This window comes from Amblyomma americanum, chromosome 6 (assembly GCF_052857255.1).
Source record: "Amblyomma americanum isolate KBUSLIRL-KWMA chromosome 6, ASM5285725v1, whole genome shotgun sequence".
In the NCBI taxonomy this organism is placed as follows: Eukaryota; Metazoa; Arthropoda; class Arachnida; order Ixodida; family Ixodidae; genus Amblyomma; species Amblyomma americanum.
The window spans coordinates 34,262,621-34,286,096 of record NC_135502.1 but is presented as its reverse complement, the minus strand read 5'-3'; the positions used below and the strand labels follow the sequence as shown (position 1 = coordinate 34,286,096).

At 49.6% G+C, this 23,476-nt stretch overlaps 1 protein-coding gene across 6 annotated transcripts in view; it reads right to left on the bottom strand.

Annotated features, from left to right (window-relative positions):
* rols (zinc-RING finger and ankyrin repeat domain-containing protein rolling pebbles) overlaps positions 1-23,476 on the bottom strand; it is a 300,381-nt gene that overhangs the window by 147,862 nt on the left and 129,043 nt on the right. For 4 of the 6 annotated variants that reach the window (XM_077669034.1, XM_077669037.1, XM_077669039.1 and 1 more), the window contains exon 2: positions 6,060-6,175. The exons of the other annotated variants lie outside the window; for them this stretch is intronic. In XM_077669034.1, the coding sequence (XP_077525160.1) occupies positions 6,060-6,105 (46 nt within the window). In that variant the 5' untranslated portion in view covers positions 6,106-6,175. The remainder of the gene's footprint in view (positions 1-6,059; positions 6,176-23,476) is intronic. 6 annotated transcript variants of the gene reach the window in all.

The following is a 23,476-nucleotide window of genomic DNA, read 5'->3' as shown; positions in this document are numbered from 1 at the left end:
ATCCCTCACAACGCAATAATTTTCTTTTCAGTGAGGATGATGGAAGGCACCGCAAATCAACAGCGCGTGCGGGTTAGCTTCGCGTACGCCAACTTTCGCACTCGGAGCAGAGACTGTGACAGAAACGAAGCTTGCGTTTGAGTTCAAACCCGCCGCGGTGGCTCAGTGCTTAGGGCGCTCGACTACTGATCCGGAGTTCCCGGGTTCGAACCCGACCGCGGCGGCTGCGTTTTTATGGAGGAAAAACGCTAAGGCGCCCGTGTGCTGTGCGATGTCAGTGCACGTTAAAAATCCCCAGGTGGTCGAAATTATTCCGGAGCCCTCCACTACGGCATCCTTTTCTTCCTTTCTTCTTTCACTCCCTCCTTTATCTCTTCCCTTACGGCGCGGTTCAGGTATCCAACGATATATGAGACAGATACTGCGCCATTTCCTTTCCCCCCCCAAAAACAATTATTAATTATTATTGAGTTCAAAGTGCAGACCACCTGAACAAAACTCACGCGAATGTTTTTTTTTTTTTTTACGGCCTCAGCACAAAAGAGACCCACGTCAGACGCTCACGACCTCATCTACCATTTGTCGCCACGCCTTTTGCACACGCCTCAGACAGGCGTTACGAAGAGTCGTGTACAGTTGCACGTTTGTATGCGGCTACGATCGGGAACAGAAAACACCGGGAGTGACAAATTTAAGGCCGCGCTTAGGCAACGTTCGCATATCGCGGCGGTTTAGGGAGGTCTGCACAACACAAAGCCCCGGCTATTCTGGGGCAGCGAAATGAGGTGGACGGAAAATATTGCGCGGGACAGAACAGCGGGCCGCTGTCCGTAATTCACGCGCTGGGAAACGTGCACGAGGATAGGGAGGCGCTACTACAGCTTCAACGCTCCCACGCCGGGAGTGTTTCTGATGGACGAAAAAAAAAGATTAAAAGACAACACGCCGTAATGCCCACGGTAAGGTGCGCACAGCTGCAAACGAAGCGAACGTGAATTTTGTCGTAACGAAATTACTAAATATACACACCGCTATTGCGGCACCACTTTCCAGCTTCCCAAAGGTGCGGGATTCTACAGTACGCGCTGCGCGCATGCTAAATTTAGCTCAGCGAAACCGCGATGATATTTACGGCCTCGTAAGTTACCGACAACAAAGGAGGGTGGCTAGACGCAGGCTGGACGCTTATACTGCGCGAAATTTGTCGTATAGCATATGAATAGTACAGATGTTTGCATTTTTTTTTCATTTAGATACTGTACCGATTACTTCGTAACAGACCTTTTATTTAATTAAATATCACAAAGCTATAGCTGTCGGTCCATTAAAACGTAGTGATCAATCAAGGCGCTGCAAATACAAGCGCAGATTATAAGATATGTGCTCGCCTGTAATGTATGTCATTTCTTCGTGCGTGGCAATATGCAGACCGTTCACGCAGACCATTCTGACCTTACGGTGTAAAGCAATTAAATTTCGATAAATCCGATGACAGCACTGGTCTTTAAAAAAACAGTTTAATTGACGCGATGTTTCGGCCGCTATCTTCTTTTTTTTTTTTCATTTCGCTTATCTCGTTGATGCTGTTCACACGCAGGGCCACATCAACGTCAGTAATGGTTCGCCGCCGTTAGAGTAAAGCCCGAATCTAGCTCACAGAATAAAACACCCGGTAGACACAACAAAGGCCAAAAACATGAAACCTTGAGCACTTTGGACAAGTTCGTGTCTGGGAGAGCACCATGCACCCCTCCCCAACACTTGTCCCACGCCACCATATAGAGCGCGCCCCTTTTTGTTCGAGCCCTAAAGGACGTACGGTAGCCGTTGCAATGGCTTTGTTTTCTTCTCCCTGTCTGTTCTCTTCATCCCCACAAGAAGAAGAAGAGAAGGCAGCAAAGGCGTTGCCCGCGCCCTGCATAATAACGCGCGGCACGAAGCAAGCGTGCGGTAATAAAAGCTGCGCTCGTGCCATTCACGGCGCGGCTGCAGGAGGCGCGCCGCGCGAGCCCACTTACGTAGAACACACGCCGAGCTCGCTCACTCGCTCTATTTCGAGCCCTCGCTTGACATTGTGCGCGCAGCAGCATCGCCGTGACGCCGCCGCTGCCAGCGCCAGCTGCCGGCGCGCGCTTCGTTACGTCGGCGCCGCACCCCGCTGCTGGACACGCTCGCTCGGCACCCGCTCCGTAGTACGTAACGCGTGCAGAAGTTCGGAGAGGCGCGAACAAAAGAGAGGCGTCCCACGAACGCACAAGCAGCGCGCATCCACGGGCACCCTGGGAGCGTAGCCGCGAATGAGCGCCACTAACTATATGCACGCTCTATAATACCGTACTCAATTTGCAGCAGACGCCGTCTGGCGCTGATCGGAACCGTGGCGTACGTTTACTACGTAGTGATTCGGGTGAGTGTCGGGTTAAGGCCGTAGACTCAGAGAGGAAGGTTGTCGGTATAGCGAGATTCCAGCATGGGCGCATCGGCGTTCTGCCAAGCTATGTGAACGGAACAAGGAAACACTGATGATGGAAACTTCAGCCTACTTTAGACTGTAGTAGAACTTAAACCTCATCTGGTGAGTTAAATATCGAACAACCAACTCCATCGGGTAAGCTATATTGGCTTCCTATCTCTTCAACGAGGACGATTAGATTGCGCTCTAGTATCCTCTGCGCAAGCAGGCCGCGCATGCGCAAAACGGTCGCCGTTATCTTAGTCCCGACCCATCTGAACAGAAGTCGAAGCACGAAACGCAAACGTCGAGACAACCAGCCTACCTGAAAACTTGCCAGAATTGCGTGCCTGCCTATTTGCATAAGCTTTGCTGTCACGGAGAGCACCACTTATAGATCTCTGCGTTCAGCGGCACCGGAGAAAGTCCCGGAATGTTTGCAGCGCTATACTGGGCGCGTTTGCGCATAAATGCTAAAAGGGCCAATAACTACAGTCCCGCTTTGCAGATAAACGCTTCATAGCCTGACTCTCCCTTTCCTTTTGGTTTTGTCGCAGGCTGTCACTGACCAGCGTAGGAGGATGTTTGCAGTGCGCCTCTTCAAGGGCCCGACAAATAAGAAGACAAGAGGATTATAAATAAAACAAAACTCTCACGCTAAAGCACAGCTAGCGGGGTCCACCGAAAAGAGCTGTGAAATAAGAACACCGCGCCAACTAGGCAGCCACAGAACAAAGGCTTTTAGCGCGGGAACCCATTTGTAACAGGTTGTGCAAACAGCACGGCTGGGAAATTCGGAAGCAGCACTGTATACCCTGGGACACACAATACTTATATACAGAGACTCGCGCGTAAAAATGCGTCTCCACACAGCGACCTCGGTTATGGCACGGCGCATGCACCACCATAAAGTCGACAACTCTTGTCTGAAAAGAGAAATGAGGAAAAACGAAACAAAAAAAACGAAAGCCAAATTTTTTTTTTTTTTTTCAAATGTTTACTACCTCACATCCTGCACGCAATCCATATACTGTCCGCATGCCACGCAAACCCGGTGCACCAACGAGGAGAACGTCGTGGAAATCCGCCAACGCAGCTCTGACGAATAAAAATAAAAACGAAAGAAGATGGCCACGGCGTGTTCGCCTACCGGTCCGGCATGCAATACACGGCTCGTAAAAAATGGAAGGGCCGACGAGGTTCGGCGCATCTTAGAAGGGGCACGGTCGCGAATAGCGGTCCGTCCGTTCTGCGCCTCCGGTCTCCAACGACTTTCTCTCTCCCCTCCAAAATCTGGCGTCTTCCAGAGAGACCTTCCAAGGAGCCCTCGTTACCAAACGCGAAGCGGACGTCCGCGACGCTGTCCACCAACGTTGCGTCCTAAAGCGTCACGAAAAGTCCTGTGGATTCCGTCAGAATGGGCAGCCAAACGAAAGAGAGTTTCGGGAGGGGGAGCTCAAGAAAAGCCTAGCACACAATCGACATTGTAAAAAGAAAGAGAAAAACTACAAACAAGTTATGACTGAGTGAGCAAGAGAGTTGTGCCGAGGTACTGAGGAAGCTAGGCCTCAGTAGTAGCACCAGTTTCCTAACAAGACAGCGCGCGTCGTCACAATGGAAGCTGCCCCTGCATTCAGCACATGAGCGCCGGCACTGGGCCCTGCTCCTCACAAATTGAGTTCCTGCAGAGAGCTTTCCCCCGCCGCCCCTCGTTTTCTGCGTCCCCTCGGTTTGCAATGCGCCGCTGCTCCTCCAACGCCGCTGCGAGCGCCGCTCCTGAAAGTGCGCTTTGTGCCGGTGCACCCAGCGTGAGCGGCGAAGTCCACCCACAGCTGCTTTCTTTCTTCCCTTTTTGTTTCTCTCATTCTTTTCTTCCTTCACAAAAGGGAGGGGAGACTGACTGGAAAACAGGCCGCACACATCGAGTGTGTTTTGCATGTGCGGAACAAACGGTAGCTCTGCTTCCCCGCGGAAACAAAGGAGGCTGGGCGCTAAGCAGCGGAAGGAGAAGATGGATGAAAGAGAAAGAAAAAAGGAAGTGCTCTCAGCGGGAAGCCCAGGAGGGCGCGAAAACGTGCGAGTACGAGGAGGAAGAGAAGGGATCATTGTTTTTAGATCAGGCTCCGGGAAGAACACCGAGCGAAGGCACTGAGCGTCGCTGTATTCCAGGCACATTTTGCACAACGAAGTTTTGGCGAGTGCGAACAGTTTCGCTGTGTTTACAACTGCGAGGGGGCCGGAAGAAGCGGGGGAAGGGGCGCGTTGTGGGCCACTTAGGTGCGAGGCACGACTGAGAATTGTTTGATGGGGGTTCTCCCTTAACGCTGCACGCATTAGCCATTCATAAGCTCATTCTTGTTTCTGTCTTCGTTTCGATCAAGAAGCCTTAGTTGGATGCACGGTGCTTTTAGTGCGGTGGGTTTCGTATCTCATTTGGCTCTACCAATAAGGTTTCAAGAGAAAGGAAGTAAAAAAAAAAGTGCCTCGAGTTTTTGCTTCTCCGTTAGGCAGTGCGAGGGAGATGTTGGTGCAGCCTCCACAACTGCAGTGCGGATGGGCAGAACATTTGTTTATCTTTCACGTCTCTCTCTCTCTCTCTCTCCCTCTCTCTTACATTCGGTAGTAACCGCAGAAGCGAGCGTGAAGTTCCACTGTTGGGTGAACTGCGCTGTTTCCACGAGTGAGGGCACCTGCATTGTTCAACTGAGCTGCCTAAATGCACCTAGGAGCTTGAAACGTTAGACCTGAAACCCGGGAACGTTCAGACGAGTTTTGTAAGGAGCTTGCGTCGGAGCTTACGTGACTGCAGCTTGAAATAATGGACACGTTACATCTGGATTTTAGTAACCAACAGCGCGAAATGTTCAGTGCGCTCAAATTTTGTGCTCCTAATTCTGAATGAAATGACCTGATAACGTTTAAACAACTATACGACTCGAGGCAGGCCGTGTTGTGTTAGCTTCGTTTTCTAGCGTTTCCTTATAGTATAAAAAATGAATTTTATTTACGTTTGGAATAGGCCAAATATTGAGCATTGCAACGTTTCATGTTCATCGATAATAATCAATTAACTGCCCACAGGGACTCGGTTAAAGTTTGCAAAATGCTACCGCCTGTCGGTTAGGATATCCGCCTAGGATTTTCATCCGGCACCACCCAGAACCAGAACTCTCCGAGTCGGTTAAGCAGACAACCCTTATAAAAAAAGGTCTGTAGACAGTCTATAGACCTCTAATTGACTCTATTGCCTTCCTATAGATATATCTTTCTGTCTATTCATAGCCTGTAGACTTTCTATTGACAAATGTCTACTAAAAGTGTATGGCCATAAATCTATAGACTGTCTATAGGATTCGTATTGCCTATAGACTGTTCTTTAGGGTTTGTCTATAGAGAGTCTATAGACTTTATATAAACAGTCTATAGACGGTTTAAATAAATTTTTGTAAGGGAAGGCCAGTCTTCCCCGCATTACATGCGCTCTTCACCGAGGCGTCTCGATCAGGACCCAGAAGCGCGAACGTGCACGCATGCGGTAGTGTACGGACAAAATGAGTGTGGCAAAAAAAAAAAAGAGTCGCAGGGTGCCAGCAGTGCACGCACTCACCGTTGTACCACTGCTGGTAGATGGGCTCATCGCGGTGAGAGGACATGGCCGCGACGGCCCGGCCTCCTCGGACGACCACGGACTCAGGCCGCGCGAGTGGAGGAACACCGCACCACCTGGTGAGGGGGGGACACAGGCAGCATGCGCCGCGCCAGAATAGGTTAGTGCGGTAGTAGTCACACGCCAGCCACTGCGCCGAAAACAACGTGCACAACGCAGCACCAAGTACCCACGAGTGCGCACTCGCATTTGCACGCACACACATGCATTCACAAATGAGTAGGGATCAATGCCAAAACGTTAAGGGTACGTCGCATGCGTGCCGCTGAAACACACTCACATGTTAAACGCACTGGGAGTTTCACTACTGTCGGATACAACTCAAGAACGAAGCGGCTTTTCCCCGTCAGAGGACCCTTTCCAGCCAATGGCGTCGGCCGATTCTCATTACTCTGCTAGCGTGACAATGCAGGGAGCGGCCCGTCAATGCAGGGAGGGAACTATCCCCTTTCATCTGCCGCTTCCTGCATTGTTACACTAGGAGGGTCATGAGAATCGGCCGACGCCATTGGCTGGGAGGGGGTCCTCTGACGGGGAAAAGCCGCTTCGTTCTTGAGTTGTATCCGACAGTAGCTTTTAACACTGCAGGCGGTTAGTTACTTACAACTAGGACTGTTTCGACGCACAATGCCGTTTGTGTCGGGCATGTAATGAAGACATAGGAGGAACAAGTAGGACCGGGTAACGAATGGCGCCTTCGCTGAAATTACCGTCATTCGCTCATCTAGAATGGCTTCGAAAGCCGCCCCACAGTTGGCATGATACGTAGCTGGCTGTCTCATTCTTAACGACAGTTTTTCGCTACAGGATATTTATTTGTTGAGTCTATCCTTAAAAAAAAAAAGAGGAGTGAAAATCCTCTTAGCGGTGCTGTTAAACCTAAGAGCCTCCAGGGTCACCTTACCGCCGACCGACGTCTCCACATTTCCCTTAATTAAATCACTTTCTCTCTTCTCTCTCTAAGAATAGCCGAATGACTAATGTTCACGCACGCTTTGTACAGGCCTGGCAAAATGGCGGTGCCGAAATGCTATATCTACACCACACGAATGCTTCTCACTCCCGTGGCATCAACTCAGCTATAATTGTTCTCGTGGCTCGATTATCAAGCGCAACAATAAGATTTCGCGTAGTGCTCCACTATCTGTAAATGATGGCTTATTTTTTTTTCGGTGACCATGTTGTAAGCTACTGCTATACATATAGTGAGGCTATTTAATCCAAAAGCGTAGATGAATGAACCAAGCGAATTTAATGCCTAAAGAGGCGGTTTTGCTTGCAACAAGGCTTTCAACGCTTACGCATCCACTCCCACCCCTTCGCTCCTAAACAATCAGAAGGACGGTAACGAACCCTTCAGTTGCTCAGGCACTCTCGAATTGCAGTTGGCTTTAAATTACTTCTACGAAAATCTTTCTGTCGCGACATCATCGGTACACAAAGGAAAAAGAAAAAGAAAAGCAGACGCTTTCGCGATGTGTTCCATTCACTGTAAGAATACCCTTAGAAAAATGGTCTATAGACAGTCTATAGACTTCATATAGACTGTATTGCCTTCCTACAGATATTCCCTTTTCTCTATGCACAGTCTATTGAATGTCCATAGGCAGAAGTCTACTAGAAGTGTATGGTCATAAATCTATAGATTGTCTATAGACTATAGGGTTTGTATTGCTTGTAGAATGTTCTCTAGGGTTTGTCTATAGACTTTACCGACAGAAGTCCATGGACAGTCTACAGACTGTCTAAAGAAATTTTTGTAAGGGTATCGCTAAACAAACTTCCCATGACAGTTATTCCTTCTGTTCTCACGCCCATTTTTCAGCCCCCTACACTCCGCAAGAAACAAGCCCGCCGTTCCCCTCCGCCATTTCCTTTTCTCCTCGCAGCAAATTGCCGAGGCTCCGCGAGCAACAACGCCGACACGCTCGCCCCACAATTCCCCATTGCTGAACATGTATTTCGCGCCGGGCAGCCGGCCGGTCCACTGAATCACTCGTTATTTCTTCCGAGCTCGTCCCAAACCATTCATCCCGTCCCTCATTCGACGGACAAAAGAGCGTACATACACAAGAGACGGTGGGAGGAGGGCCACCTTATATACAGTCGATATCTCGACGCCAGTATATCAGCGCACGTGAGACGGCGGCGCTTCGCATTGTTCGAGGATCCAATAAGTCAGCGCGGCCAGTCCTCCGCCCATCGTCCGGGGTTCTACAGCCTGGGAGGTTCTTTCTCCCAGGCGTCGTAATAGTGAACTGCCGAGCCAGGAGTCGTTAGGAAGCCGCGCAGGGGAGAAAGCACCGGAGGCGCGCGGCATACCCAGCCAGGCAGCGAAGCGACGCAAGATAAACGTACATGCAAATCAGCACGTCTCCAGCTTCCCTTTTTTTATTTTTACAAAAAAAAGTTTCTCCACACACGAGCAGCGCCACGATGCGCCGCTGGCGGGCTCAGCCGAAATAGAACGGTCAAGGATGCGGGCCGTATACATCTGCATGGAGAGGACAGGCAACGCGAGGCAATGGGATAGCGCCGACGCCATTCGTACCAACTCAGGGGCCACATAGATCTCTATCGCGCTATGCGCGCGCACGTCCCTAGCTAAGCCCGAGTGCGTGCGTGTGTTTGTATTTATGCGGGCCTGGCGATGATGGCAGGCGAAAGTTCCGCTTCCTCGTGAGCCGGGCCAGCTCGATAAGTGAGAGCCCATTGAGACTGGCAAACAAAGCACGGGGCTTGAACCGGTTTCTGCTTTCTTCCGAGCATTAGACTGGCGCCAGCGCCGGGGCAGCCTTGCCGCGGTTGTCCTTACAAGAAAGCAAGTCACGATATGCCTGCTATGAAGAGTGAAATCGCTCCACATCGTCGGCGCTGCCGCCGTTATTACTATAACGTCTCCTCGGAGATCTGACGGAGGCCCCCTTAACTTTCTTCGCTAGCGAGCGCAGTTAAGAGCAAAGTGAGACGGCACGAAGCGTTAGAAACGAGGCCACCTCGCCAGCGCGGCGGCGTTTTTTTAATTCGCCCGTATCTGTATATTAAAGAGTGAATAAAGGGGAAAACGAAGGAGAAGGAAAGGGAATGCGCCAGTTATGATTGGCAATTCAGGTCATGCCGGGCGAAACCGTCACGGTGGGACGCTGACGCGCCAGATAGTGGAGCTCAAAGCTGTTCCCTTCACGCTTACAAGAAAAGTTTGCGTTATCGCCGCTCGTTTATGAATATTATAACGAGAATACAGACTGCCTACTTTTGAAACAACCGGAAGGGGGCACAAGTAGCTATCAAACGTCTGTGTACCAACAGGAAGCCACGGCGGCGGTCCCAACGACGCGTTCTCACGCTGTAGAGAGAACGACGCGAAACTCTATACGACCGAAACACACAGCGCGATAAGAAACGTCAGCGTCCCAAGGAAGCTTGCCCGGTCTGTTCCGTATACTCAGCGGAAATCTGAGGCCCCGGAGCAAAACTGTTTTTCACGAGCCCCCAGGCGCGAAGAATGGCCCAGCATCGCATCACGTCTTCGTCCCGGCTTCGTCGCAGCTCTGAGAAATCTGGCGAAACGCTTCGGTGTATATAGTGTATATATATACGCCTAGAGCGGCTGCTAGACGGATGTGGGCGAGCGTGTGCACAAACAGAGTGCACCACCTTCTCAGGCCTCAGCCTCGGGCAGCTCTTCGCAAGGCGACAAAAGCCTTCCCAGCAGCTCGTCGATCCTGTGGCGCGAAGAGGCATCAGAGCGGCTGCCATGATCGATGACGTTGATCGGGAGCGCCTGCCAACCAGGCGCCCCGGAAAAAAAGGGTGTACCGCATTCTTCGGCGCGTTGTAGGCGTGCACAGTACAGCCTTTGACGGATTTGGCAAGCACACACAATAGAAGCGTTATCTGGATGTTCTAGTACGTTGTAATACAGTTAGAACTATGGCATGGTATGGTATGGTGTGGTATTGTTTATGGCTTTGCTCAATAGTTTATGGTCAGTGGTTTCTGTTTTATGGTGGTTTAATGTCCTAGAGCGACTTTGGCTATAAGGGACGCAATAGTGAAGGGCTCCGGAAATCTCGAACACCTGGGGTTCTTTAACGTGCACTGACATTCGCACAGTACACGGTTCTCTAGAATTTCGCCGCCATCGAAATTCGACCGCCGCGGCAGGGATCGAACCTGCGTCTTTCAGGTCACCAGCCGAGCGCCATAACCACCGAACCACCGAGGTTGCATGTCGCAGCGTAACCGGAGTCAAGTTACCAGAACGAATAAATAATGAATCGAATCATTTTTCTCCCCTTTCACCACCTATCCAGATCACAGGCCAAGGTGGACACTCTATTCCCGTCTCCAAGCTCTGAAAATATTTTTCCCGACATCTTGATTATCATTGCTGATGATGACGATATGATCAAGATGTAACTGCGGAGCTGGGAACGACCAGCTGATACCGTCATCGTTCGTCACAACAGTATTTCTCCACAGTCTATACTCGGAGATCTCTAGGACATACGGGCGCGTGTCAGTCGCGTGTAGGTGTTTTCTGAACAGTTCACGCATGCCTGATAATTTTGCGACCTTGAGAGCCCTCTCCGTGTTGCCATTACCTCTCGTATTTGGCATTTCCCCTATTTCCCAATAATCCCTCCCTCTTCCTCGTCGCTTATATGTTTCAATTTCTTACGTGGTAGACGCTTCATCTTCTGAACAATGAGGCACACAATTTTGCCGACATACGCCTTCGTCTGCTTATCGCGCCGTATGGTTGAAAGTTCAGAAAGCGACAATCGTGGTCGAAAAGCTCCCCTAAGCCATTCCCCGCGTCCCTGTTTCTCTAAACTCCGTCATTAAACTTTCGAGCAGCACGTCAGTATCCGAGAGTTAACCTCGAAAGTGAACTAACAATTAACAAATTTGCGCATAAACATGCCCAAAAATGCCTCTAAGCCTTCGCACAGTCATTACAACCATACTTAGACGACAAATACGCGGAAGGTCTTTTTCAGGCAATCTCTTCTCGGATCGCCTCAAGTCCCGTGAAATTTCTCCACCGCTGACTCAATTCGCCTCTCCATCGAGCGAGAAGTTCAATTGAACTAAACTCAAACTTCATTTGAGAGTGTGACACCCGGAACAGGCAACGTGTAATGAATGAAGTGAGTGACAAAAAAAAGAAGACAAAAGAAAAGAAGAGAGGAAACCCGCTGCGCATCGCTCAGTGTGCAGGAATCCGCTCCGTCTCCATCGTAGGCAACCGCGACAACACCGAACGGGCCCGGCGGGACCGCTGTGTGCTCTGTCTCGGAAACCGACACGTCGCTCGCTCCGTCGCCCTGACAGACAGGCAAGCGCCGGAGCTGGACCCCTCCTCCTCCTCCTCTTCCTCATTCTAACCTCTCTCTCTCTTTCTCTCTCGGTCCACAGCTTGGTGAAAGCGCGACAGCCCCGCAGTCTCAACTCGACGCCGGCGGGACGACGAGCTCATCGGGAACTCAGCGCGGCCCGTCGAACTAATGAGGCGTTAGAGTCGCTTCTGCTCTGCGTGTGCCTTTTTCTCGTCTCTTGAAATTTCTCCGCAAGCTGTCTTTACTTGCCTTCGACATTGAGTCATGGATTTTAGGATGACAGGAAACGGCGCTTCCAGAGACGCGCCACTAGTGACGGGGAGTAGAGGTGGTCCTTATTTGGCTCGAGAAAGAAAGGCGGCGTGATGAGGCGTCCCATGTGTCAGCCTCCATCAGAAGCTTCATTTTACATCCCATGCACGCGACGGGGTATTGAGATTCCCCTCTGCGGGCTCGGGCTTAAGCATGAAGCAGCGTCGAGAAGGTAGTGTGCCAGACTTGAAACTGCAGTTCTGAAACCATCGTGACAGAAGTTTTCAAAGTCCCGAATATGCATTTCAGCCTCTTATAATGGAAGAGCTGCAATCTGTCAATCTGGCAATAAATCAGTGCAGGAAACAACCTTGTTTTGAAAGCACTACAATTGACCGAGAAAATTACGGGAAGAACGGGATTTGGCTTTTTTCTCAGGCTTCACTGCCTGATCAAAATAAGAAGAAACAAAATTTAACGAAGCGATTTGCGCGCCGTGTAGTTAAATTGATCAGAATGCATACAGAGTCCTTTTAAAAGCAAAAACCAACTGAGAAAATTTAATCTGGCTGCATAAGCGAAGTCGTTTTCCCCTCCTATAATTTTGTTTCTTCATTTGCAAGAGACAAAGCTTGGCTTGAAATATCAGCGTTCCCTCTGTGAAAAACTAACGTTATTCGCAAACGCGGAGTGTTTGCCAAACAACGGCACAGCCTTCGCAAAGCTTGCAACGGCAGATAAGAAGGATCAAATGCTCTTTTAAGCCGCCGCGGTGGCTCATTGGTTATGGTACTCGGCTGCGGACCAGAAAGACGCGGGTTCGATCCCGGCCGCGGCGGTCGAAATTTCGATGGAGGCGAAATTCTAGAGGCCCGTGTGCTGTGCGATGTCAGTGCACGTTAAAGAACCTCAGGTGGTCGAAATTTCCGGAGCCTTTCACTACGGCGTCCCTCGTAGCCTGAGTCGCTTCGGGACGTTAAGCCCTCATAAACAAACAAATGCTCTTTTCTGCAGAGTAATGAATGTCCTCCGATACGTTATCCCTATTAGATTGCACGCCAGAACCTGCCCTGAGCTAAGAAGGAGAAAAGGGAAAATAAGAAGAAAAAATAGAAAGTGCTAGAAAGAAAAGAAGAAAAGACTATTCCTGTCATTAACTCAACGGGAAAGCGATGCCGCATCGTCTGATTGCCCATTGAAGAGTGCCATTACAGGATATCGCAGCTAAATCCTCCTGCCAGGCTGGAAGCGCGCTGCGCACAGGCATTGGGCGCGAGGAATAGAAACACAAACGCGCACGTGCAATGCGTGCGATACATTGCGCCATTCCTCCGATAATCGTCATTGCGTCCGAGCTTTCATAAGCACCGGCCACTCGTCGCACTCCTCGGCAAAGCCCCCCGAGAGCCGCCGATTACCGCTATGCGAACGAAAACATGCCGTAACGGCGGAGAACGAGCTCGAAGCGAACACATACTAAGTATACGGCTATAGATATCGAACCGCTGGAAGGCCAAGAACCGCACAGTATTAGCGCGGCAATGACGCCCACGTGTATGTAGCGACGTTATGAGCTGATGCCTCCGACATGGTGTAATGGTATAACACTGGATGGGAACATTGTGCACCGTATAATGCTGATATTCCGGGTATCGCTTAGGACCAGCCGTACAACGATTGGCACAGATGCGCCGTAGATGAAAATGTGCGTCATTTCACCGAAGCATGCGTGCAGACAAAAAAAAAATGAGGAAATGAGAGAATCTATAACGCGCGCTTTTTATCGCGAAAGACTGACTCAATAAAGGCGCCTAAATTTTCCGCACTTCTCCAGGCACATCAGGGTACACGTGTGAACGGGGGTTGAAAGACGCTGAATGGCCATGCTACTTCTCATACCAGTTCACAAAAATGTATCTGCGAATGAAGGGCTCAGTTGTTAGTTTTTTTTTTTTCTTCTTTTCCTGCAAAACCCGTATTTGTCAGAGACAATTTTTCTCGAGATAGCATGCTATGCATTGAAATTCTGCGCTAGCATCTATAATTGAGGCTATTGAATATATCGCATAACAAATGCGAACGCTCCCCCAGTTACACGAGTTATAGTGATTTCCATAAAGACTCGCAGTCGGACAAAGGGCATCACTGCTGGGTGGCCGAGGGGCATAACCTCTTGGCCATCCGGCGGGCTTGGCCTGCTGCGTTATGCTATTGTGATCAAATTATGTCACGAAAATATCCGCGGCGCACGCGTTAGCCAATCGGGTGGAAAGGGTACCATGGAGCTCAAGCATAATAAGATCGCTTTTCGTCCTCAAGCCACCACCGGCCCGATCACTAAAAGAACATAAAAAAAGGAAGTGCATTTGATCCTGCAGACTGCACGCGAGGCGTATTAAGGTAGCGGATTTGACATATTATCCAGATTTCGCTCACTTCCGCCAGGACACCGACCGAGGACGCCATAAGCAATAAAGATTTCCCGGACGGTAGCAGCCGCACCATCCCGCCTCGGCACTAAATTACCGAAATTATGGGAGTTTACTTTCCTTGCTTCCTTATCCCCCCCCCCCCCCCCTCCTCCAAACACGTATTAAACGCGCTTCCAAGTACAGCCAGCAGTTACGAGCGCCATATTTCTTCCTCGCAAGAAAAGTAGTTCCTTCTGTTCGCGCTAACCACTCTTTGCCAGTTTAAAAAGTAAAAAAAAAACGACTATGAAAAGTATATAACTACTGGGGGCAGCGGGAGGTGTGCATGCTTCTTCGTCCAAAATTACGTCCAGGTTTAGAACCTCGCCCACCTAAGCCTCCTAATTCCTTTCACACTTCGCCGCGTCTTCCGGAGGGCGTAATTTTTAAAGAGGTGCAGAAGCTACGCGCGCAAGCATGCGAGGGGTCTCCGCTCTAAAACTGGGTCGCATTAAACTCGTCCTTTTCTCAATTACTTTCTTAGCTCTCATTTTTGTGCTCTTCTCCGCATTGTGAACTTCTCTCCCTTCTCTCTCTATTTCCCCTCCGCCTACTCCCCCCCCCCCCCCCCCCCCCGCCCTATCACTACGGCCGGAGAACAAAAAGATGCCAATCCCGACTCCAGTTTCATAGTTATGCAAGCGCGTTCTTCTTTTAGGGGAACGAGAGAGAGAGAGAGAAAGAGCGAGAGAAAGAGGAAAAGAGAGAGCTAAAAAAAAGTAAAAAAGATTCCCACAGGAGCTCGGCACTGCCAAGCCCTGCTGCCCCTGCTCGACGAATTCGTTGACGCTCCCCCGTGAACTGTCGACGCTTCCTCCGAGCAGAAAGAAACACGAGAGGAGGAGGGCGATAATCTCAAATGAGCCGCGTCTCGAGGGCACCACGAGGAACAAAAGTCAGAACGAAAGGTCACTAAGAAGAGGGGTTGTAACATTAAAATGACGATAAAAAAATAATGAGGTGAGCAAGAACGACACGGTCGCTGTTTCCAATTCCGCGGGGGGCAGCGAAGGAGGGGGCTTCTCAATTCCACCACTTCGCCGTCTTCTTCCCAGTGTACCAAAACAAAACAAAAAAGCAGAGAGATGGAGACAATTTGCAGCACACAAAGGGGGAGAGCCGTACAAAATAAGATAAAAATAAACAAAGTCACCGTGGCCAGCGACAAGTCGAGGAAAGTGATCCACGTATTTATTTCCCTTTTATTGTAACATATTTCATTATGTTTTTTATGACGCCCGCCTACAAATTCGTCCGTCGAAACTATCGCCACCGGAGTTCCGCAGCAAGGCGGGAAGAGACTATAGGCGATGAGGCAACGCTCGGAGTAAAGAAAGAAGAGACGAAAAAAGAAGTTGAAAGAAGCGTAGTAAGAAGTGGCGAACGTAAAGGAGAAAAACACTGGTCTAAACACGGAAGACGTTGGGATCACGTGATGCAGCGAAAAAAAAGAAAGAAAGGAACGGCTGAATGAGTACGAGGGAAAATGCACGCAGGGAGAAAGCAGAGGAGGAGGAGGAAAGAGGACGGACCGGCAAAGAAGCGGCAAAGGAACGCGTCGTGGCGAAGAGCTTATCGGCGAGTCGATGACGGCGTCATCAAGTCGACATTAAGGAACACGCGGACCTGCTATGCCCGCTTCCTGCCCAGCGCCATGCAGCCCCCTTCGCTCAACCCCCTTTACCCCCGCACCGCACGCCTCGCGCGTGTCGCACCCAGCTGGGACCGCATTCGTTTGTACGTGCGCTGAATGGGGTGCAAGAAAGCAGGCCTCGCCACACAAACAGAGGAGGTAGGCGTCCTTCTCTACGAAGGGCAATCGCCACTTTCGAAAGCAAAAGAGCGCGTGCAAACACGGGGGGCGTTGAAGAGCGACTGGGTGACACTGACGGGGTCTGAACACGACGACAGCTGAGCACTTACAATCGCACTATAGGATGCTAGGAAAAGGATGCAATGAATGATAGCTTAGGTAAGATAGGTAACTAATCGCAAGTCGACGAACATGCCTCTGGTGAGTGGCTCTGTTTTGTGAGACGCGGTTTGCCGGACGAAGTTGTTAGTTGCCGGCAGACATCGATCGACTTGTGTACCCGAGTAGAAGTGGCCTAAGGAGACGTGGAATACTGAACTCCCATTTCGTTCTTGCCTTTCTTTCCTTTTCCACGAGTAGGGTAGCATACCGGGCATTGCTATAGTTAATTTCCTGTCTTTCCTTTAATGTGTTTCTCTCTATCTCTATATTATTATATAACAGCCCCCTGCTTCTCTCTCTCTCACACACACACACACACACACACACACACACACACACACACACACACACACACACACACACACACACACACACACACACACACGCGCGCGCGCGCGCGCGCGCAATAATAATAATAATAATAATAATAATAATAATAATAATAATAATAATAATAAGGAGAAGAAGAAGAAGAAGAAGAAGAAGAAGAAGAAGAAGAAGAAGAAGAAGAAGAAGAGACAAAACAGCAGCATAGATTTCACGCTGTTCGGTTAAACAATGACTGAAATAAGTAAAACCGTTAAAAAGAGCTCCAGCACGCTAGAGGGGACGTAAAGTAACTCCACTAACCGTCATTAAACGGCTAACCGCATTGGCGCGCGAAACTCGCCACAGATGTCGCTTCTTTCAGCCTTTCAGTTGGCGAGGAAATATTCCTTGCGGCGTGCTCCGTGTTCTCGGTTTCAATACGTTATTGTAGCGGCAGCAGGCCTTCTCCCGCCGTTCGACTTCACTTCTTTCCATCCTTTCAGAGCTCTTCGCACCGACTGCGCGCTGCAGCATAGAAGCAAAGCAGAGGAGTCAAACTGCGGGTAATTTTTGTCTTGTTCGTCGAAAACAGAAACCAAGGGACATCAGCCAACCTTAGAATAGGTTCCGGGCGAAGCAGAACCGTGAACAGGAAGACACACACACCGAGCTCGCGACAAGCCAGAGCAAGATTCGCCATTGCGACGAGAAGCAAGGAATAAAAAAAAAAACACAAAGAGAGACAAAGAAGGGAGAGATAGAAAAGAAAGAAGAGGCAGAAAGACGCAGGCAGCAAGAGTTGCAAAGCAGGGCAATCCGGACAATGCCGCGGATGGGATGTAAATATATTCGGCGAGAAACTGGCTGAAATTTCCATCTAATAAATATTCCTCCCATCATGAACACACAAATAAGGCAGCACCGTTTGGAACTGCCAGAGCTTGTTCCTGCCTCTCCTTTCCTCTCTTGCTCAGAAAATGTTAAAAAGAAAAAAGAAAATGAAAACCACCGACAGGACACGCTATAGAGCGATAGCGGTACACTGACAGGATAGAAAGGCTGCACTTTCACTCATCAGGTCAAAAGCGGGAGGAAGCTTTGGTAGCGAGTTAAATGAAGATCTAAACGAAAACTGATTCTTTTTTTCTCCTGTATTCTGCAGTCGTGCGCGCTTTGTTAGCTTATGACGAAGGTGTCAGCCATCTTGTACGTTCCGCAGACGTCTCGTCGAACACGACAGCTAGGCAGACAAACGAATAATCTCGACGGGACGAAAAACCAAGGCAATAAACGCGTGCTGTGAGGGTATCTTTTTTTTTCAGATCCTGGATAAAAGACGAAGGGGTCTCGGAAACAATTTCTCCAAGCAAACCATTCCACTCATATACTGTCTTAGGGAAAAAGCTGTTCTTAAATAAGTTTATCCGGCAAGCATATTCACGCACTTTTCTGGAATGGTCCGTTCGTGCAGATACATATGTTGGTTTCTTTAGATATCCATCTTTATTTATGCCTGTTCTAGAGTAAAATATAGTATAAAATAACGGCAAGCGCAGGTATTTTCTTCTGGTTTCAAGCAGCGGCCACCCCAGGTTTTTGGAAATATCGCGAGATCTTTTCAAAAAGTCATAATTAACTGACACAAAGCGAGCAGTACGTGCCTGTACGCGTTCAAGTTTTGCAATATTGCACTGGGTTGACGGATCCCAAGTACTGCAAGCGTACTCAAGAATGGGACGTACATTTGACAGAAATAATGTTGCCTTCAGCTTAGTTGGTGCCTGATTAAAGTTTTGTCTGAGGAAATTCAACATTCGACTAGCCTTTAGAGTTATGTATATGAGCATTCCATGACAAATTGGCAGAGAATACAACTCCCAAATATTTGCATTCTCTTACAACCGACAGGCAGGTTCCATCCATGACATAAAAAGTAAGCATTCATTGTTTTTTTAGTCGTAAACCTTACAAGAATGCATTTGGATAAATTAAGGGACAGCTTCCAGGACTGGCACCACAAGATAACGGGGTTCAGGTCGTTCTGTAAATGTTGACAGTCCGCCGCACTGGCGATTTCGCGGTATATACAGCAATCATCCGCGTACAATCGTACACGGCTGGTGGTACGGTCAGTAACGTCATTGATATAAATAAAGAAGCGTAGAGGGCCCAAAACTGACCCCTGTGGGACACCAGATAATACAGACACACTTGATGGGCACTCACCGTCGAGAACCACGCACTGTATTCTTTTTTAACGGGTTTTAGCATTGCTTTTAACTTCTCATGCCTGTTTTTACATTTACCATGATACAGTGTGATTAAGTGCCGCAAATATGAAGACAACTACGTGTATACGTATCGTTTTATTTTCCACTGCTTGCTTCATGCCTTTCAATTTGCAGCTGAATTTGTATTATATATCATCTGTGCACTATTATTGTTTTTCTCCCCCCCCCCCTACACTATTGCCCGCAAGGGCGCTGTAGGTATCTAAATAAATAAATGAATGATGGTAGCATTTATTATTGAAAACATCGAAACGTGTGCCATCCGATGTGGACCGCAGCGGGGGTTGTTTCACGTCGGCAGAACAGTTGAGCAGACGGCGCTGCAGCTGGCAAGCTATCTGTGCGCATGCGCATACTCTCGTCGCCCCTGCGGTCCTGCATGACACGCTGAACGACCGTGTGGCCGACGCTCACGGAATACTGTGGAAAAATTGGAGAGCTGTAAAGTATACGCACAAAGATAAATATGCGCAAGTATATGCAAATAATACACACATGTGCACACAACTACGCCTCAATGAGTAAAGCAGCTGAATGGGCTAGTTGGTTTTGCATCTTGGTGAAAAAACAGCGCACAAGCAGACACAGACAGAAAGAAGGGGACAAGCGCTGATGGTTAAAAAACAGCGCACAAGCAGACACAGACAGAAAGAAGGGGACAAGCGCAGAGCTTGTCCCCTTCTTTCTGTCTGTGTCTGCTTGTGCGCTGTTTTTTCACCTCAACGAGTGTCCTATGTCGCCTTCCAGTCATACCCGTTATACCTCCCGCGTGACGCACACTGCGAAGCACCCTGGAAGTTCTTTGTCCAGCATATAGACTGATTATTTGCAATCCCATCAGGACAGGTGGAGCGATTACGCACAGAAGATAGAAACCGGTGTATTATATCGTAAAGTTCGCCAGTGTGTTTATCATGCGCGTGAATACCGGAGGAATACGAGTTTCCCCGTAACCCAGCAGATACAGACAGCTGGAGAGGAGCTAACCAGATCAGAACACGCACCAGAGGTGCCCCCTAATTCTCTAAGTGCACTCAAGTTAATATGCGCGGGAGCTATGCGATAGTCTAGGAATTTCTGCAGAGAGTTCCTTTTTTTGTGCGAGCATGTCACGGGGCGTAGATTTCCGAAAATAAATAATCCGTGGAAAGAATTGCATGCTTACTGAAGCGCGTGCGCGCACATAGCGTAATCAAAGAAGGCAGGAATGCTTTGCGAAACACAATTAAGGAGACTGCATTCAAGCAGTCTCCTTAATTGCGCTCAAGGAGCAGACTTGAGCGCAAAAATCCGCAAGAAGAGACCTGCAGAAAAGGACTCAACAAAGGAGAAACCGGGGAGCAGAACCAGGTCGCGCGGTTCCAGAAAATTGGCGCACGATTTTGGAAAGCCGAGAGGACGCAAGAATGGAGGAGGAGGAGGAGGAGGAGGAGGAAGCTGAGGGCTGGTGGAGTGATAACATCTCCGCAGAGAGAATAGAAGAAAAAAAGAAATAGAAATAAGTGCAAAAGAAAAGAGAAGAAATAAATGGGGACGGCGCGGCCTGCCCGACGCAAACCGCCGTTATAGCCCGGCGGATATAACTCTATTACAGAGCGAGGGGATCGGCGGTTGTTGCGGGAGGAAGGATTCTCCGCCGATAACCCGCTGTAAAGGCGCCGGATAATCAGGCCGCCCGCGGAGCTCCGCGGCCGCTGCGAACTTGGCGCGTGCCTTTTGCTGCTCGACTCTCGGACGGGTTCTTCTCCCAATCTCTCTCTCTCTCTCTATTTTCTGCGGGGTCGGGCGTGTGCGCCGCAACCAGTAGCATATGGAGCATATGGCCCGCTGGTTCGCCGTCCCCTTCCTCCAGCGTGCAGGGTCTCTTCGTGCGAAGCTGTACAGAAGACGCGCGACGTTCAGAAGGGCGCTGCGCATGCCTCTCGTTGACGTGGGGCCGCGCTGTTTCAATTCCAGGCTGCTGCCTCAAATCTTTCTTTCACGCGTTATCTCGTCAAGTCGGTCGAGGCGGTTCATCGTGTGTAGACTTCGTGCGAAAGAAAAAAAAGAGAGACTACGCTGCTCCTTCTGTCTCTCTCTTTTTTTCTATTTTCTCCCTCCTTTTCCTGGATTTCCAGGAAGGAAGTAGGTTTTTCGCAAGCCGTTCGCTGGCCTGTGTTCAGAGCAGCATCACCGATGTACTTCGCTATGGCGAAGGCTATGGCGGAGGCCAAATCGAATCGAAACGCGGTCGCTGTGGCCACAAGGCTGAACTCGCCTAACGAGACTTCTCTATAGCTTTGGAGGGACGTACGCTATAAAGATGGCTGCGTCTGAGCAAAGTCTAAGCTGTCTATGCAAGGAAGGAAGAAAGCAGAGTGGGTGAGGAGCAGTGCACAGAAGCTGCTACTGATGATGATGAAGTCATGTCAACGAGGAAGGAGCTGGAAACCCTGTGATATGACACTGAATGCGCGCGAACTGCGCAAGCTAGAACGCAGAGTTTGGTTTATGCGGTTTAACTCAGTCTACGAGGGACGGCGCAGTGGAGGGCTCCGGATAGTTTCGACTACCTGGGGATCTTTAACGTGCACTGACATCCCACAGTACACGAGCCTCTGGCATTTCGCCTCCATCACACTGCGGCCAGTATCACCAGTTACACAGAAGCAGTCGCAGTTAGGAGACCTTGGTTGTGGTGCGAGCATGAGAAGTGTAGTCTTAAAACCATTGGCACGTGTGGAATTCGCTGCCATCGTAAAACGTACAGCCTCCGTCAGAAGTGTACAGCCCAAGGGGTTTGCTTCTAAACTGTTTAGCGGAGCTCCCTAGCACATATAGCAAGCCAAAACTTGGGAGGATTGAGGACGCGAAGCCATTCCTCTTTCGAGAGATCAGGGTCGCTGAGGATGCATAACGAGGCATACAACAGGCCTCACAAGCAAACCCTTTGGGCCGTGTACTTTTGACGGGGTGTGTACGTCGCAGCCAAGGTTGTACGCTGCTGCGTCCTTCAACACAGCAGCGGGTCCCCTAGCTAGTGGTACGCTACCGCACTGATGACAGCTGATAAAATCGTAGCCATAAACAAACTAGGAATGTGCGTTCAGATGAAAGATATATAAAAGACAAATTCGAACACAGCTGAGCAAAACAACCGAAAGAACTAATGCTGCACGTACCCTGAGCATAAATGTCCTTGAGTATCTCAAGTACGAGCGCAGAATGTTGAAGTGCGGAAATAAAAAAACAGTAAAGAGAAGCGATTCATTCAGAGTGTGAAATTTGTTGACACAAAACGATGGGAGAGCGCGCTGGCTAGAGCTCACACAATTCAAGGTGAACGTATTGGAGAATACATCGAGGTCATCGTGGACAGTGCTGAGCACAGACAACTAGAGAACTCGGCTGTTTGCTCGCACGCTGGCGCCGGAAGAGTTGTCTGCGAAAGTGTTGTACACAAACTCTTTGGACTGCAGCGTACTTAATATCAGTCACGTTCCGCCTGTAACGCTTGCTGCATTGCGTATACAGCGACACGAGTGCGTGCCGCGGGGAGAAGTACACACAATCGCTATGTACGCCGCGTTAAACAGGCGCCGCTCCCGAGGAAGGTCGCGAGTCCTACGAAGCTACTAAACAGGCGCCGAAAATGCGCGCGCGTCGCAGCATTCAGCCGTGAATCGCGTCGAGTAAACACGACTTCACCCAGTCTCCGCATCGATGGATCCTCGGCGCGGCACTTTCCGTCAAAGGCACACAGCGAGGAGGGCGGGGGGAGGGGGCGTTACCTTCACGGTGGATGCTCTCGGTTGAACTTGGGTGCGCAAGAGCTCGTTCCACTGGAAACGTGTGGGCGGGGCGCTACCGACGACACAGACGGCAGCCGACGTCGAAGATGACATGTACCAGGAAGGCCACCCTCAGCTCCGTTTGCACGTACGCGACGAGCTCTGAAGTTAGCGAACACGCATTCTATAAATTCACTTCAGCGCGGCCGAGCCGCCAGGGCGAAAATCACAGTCAGTGCGAAGTTCCGCGTTCAGCAAGTACCCATAGCTCCAATATGAAAGAGAATAGTCAGTTTGGACACAGTAACGAACTCATGGTTGCTTCTGCAGGCGTTTCTTCGCTGCTTCTGCAGTTGGAAATGTATGTCGGGCATTGTGCGTGAAGAGGAAAACTATATAGAGGGAACAACAAATCGTGCTTTTCTCTCATAAATAGGGGATCAGCATTGGATGGACGCGCATATGCCCCCTTGAGTATTGAAGCTACGTGTATTTATAACCTGCTTGGCGAAGTCGCGTCGCAGTGCGCCAATGCACTTGCCAACGGTTGCTCGTTCCGTCACCTGTTCATGCATGTCCGATTAAACACCAGTGTACGAGGCGAGGCCGGTCTGGTTAAAAAAAAAGAAAAAGAGTGTAAGTGCAGGAGGGATATGTGATCGAAATGTCGTGGATCTCTTCATAACGCGTACAAAAGTGTACTGCAGGGATTCAGGACTGACAACAACAAGAATTTCAGGGATGAAAAAATTTTGGGGCGATGAACTGGACTGATGCGGAGGAAATGCGTCCTCGCCAATCTGTTCCAACTCTGATTATACATATATTAATAATAATAATTTGTTTTTGGGAAAACGAAATGGCGCAGTATCTGTCTCATATATCGTTGGACTCCTGAACCGCGCCGTAAGGGAAGGGATAAAGGAGGGAGTGAAAGAAGAAAG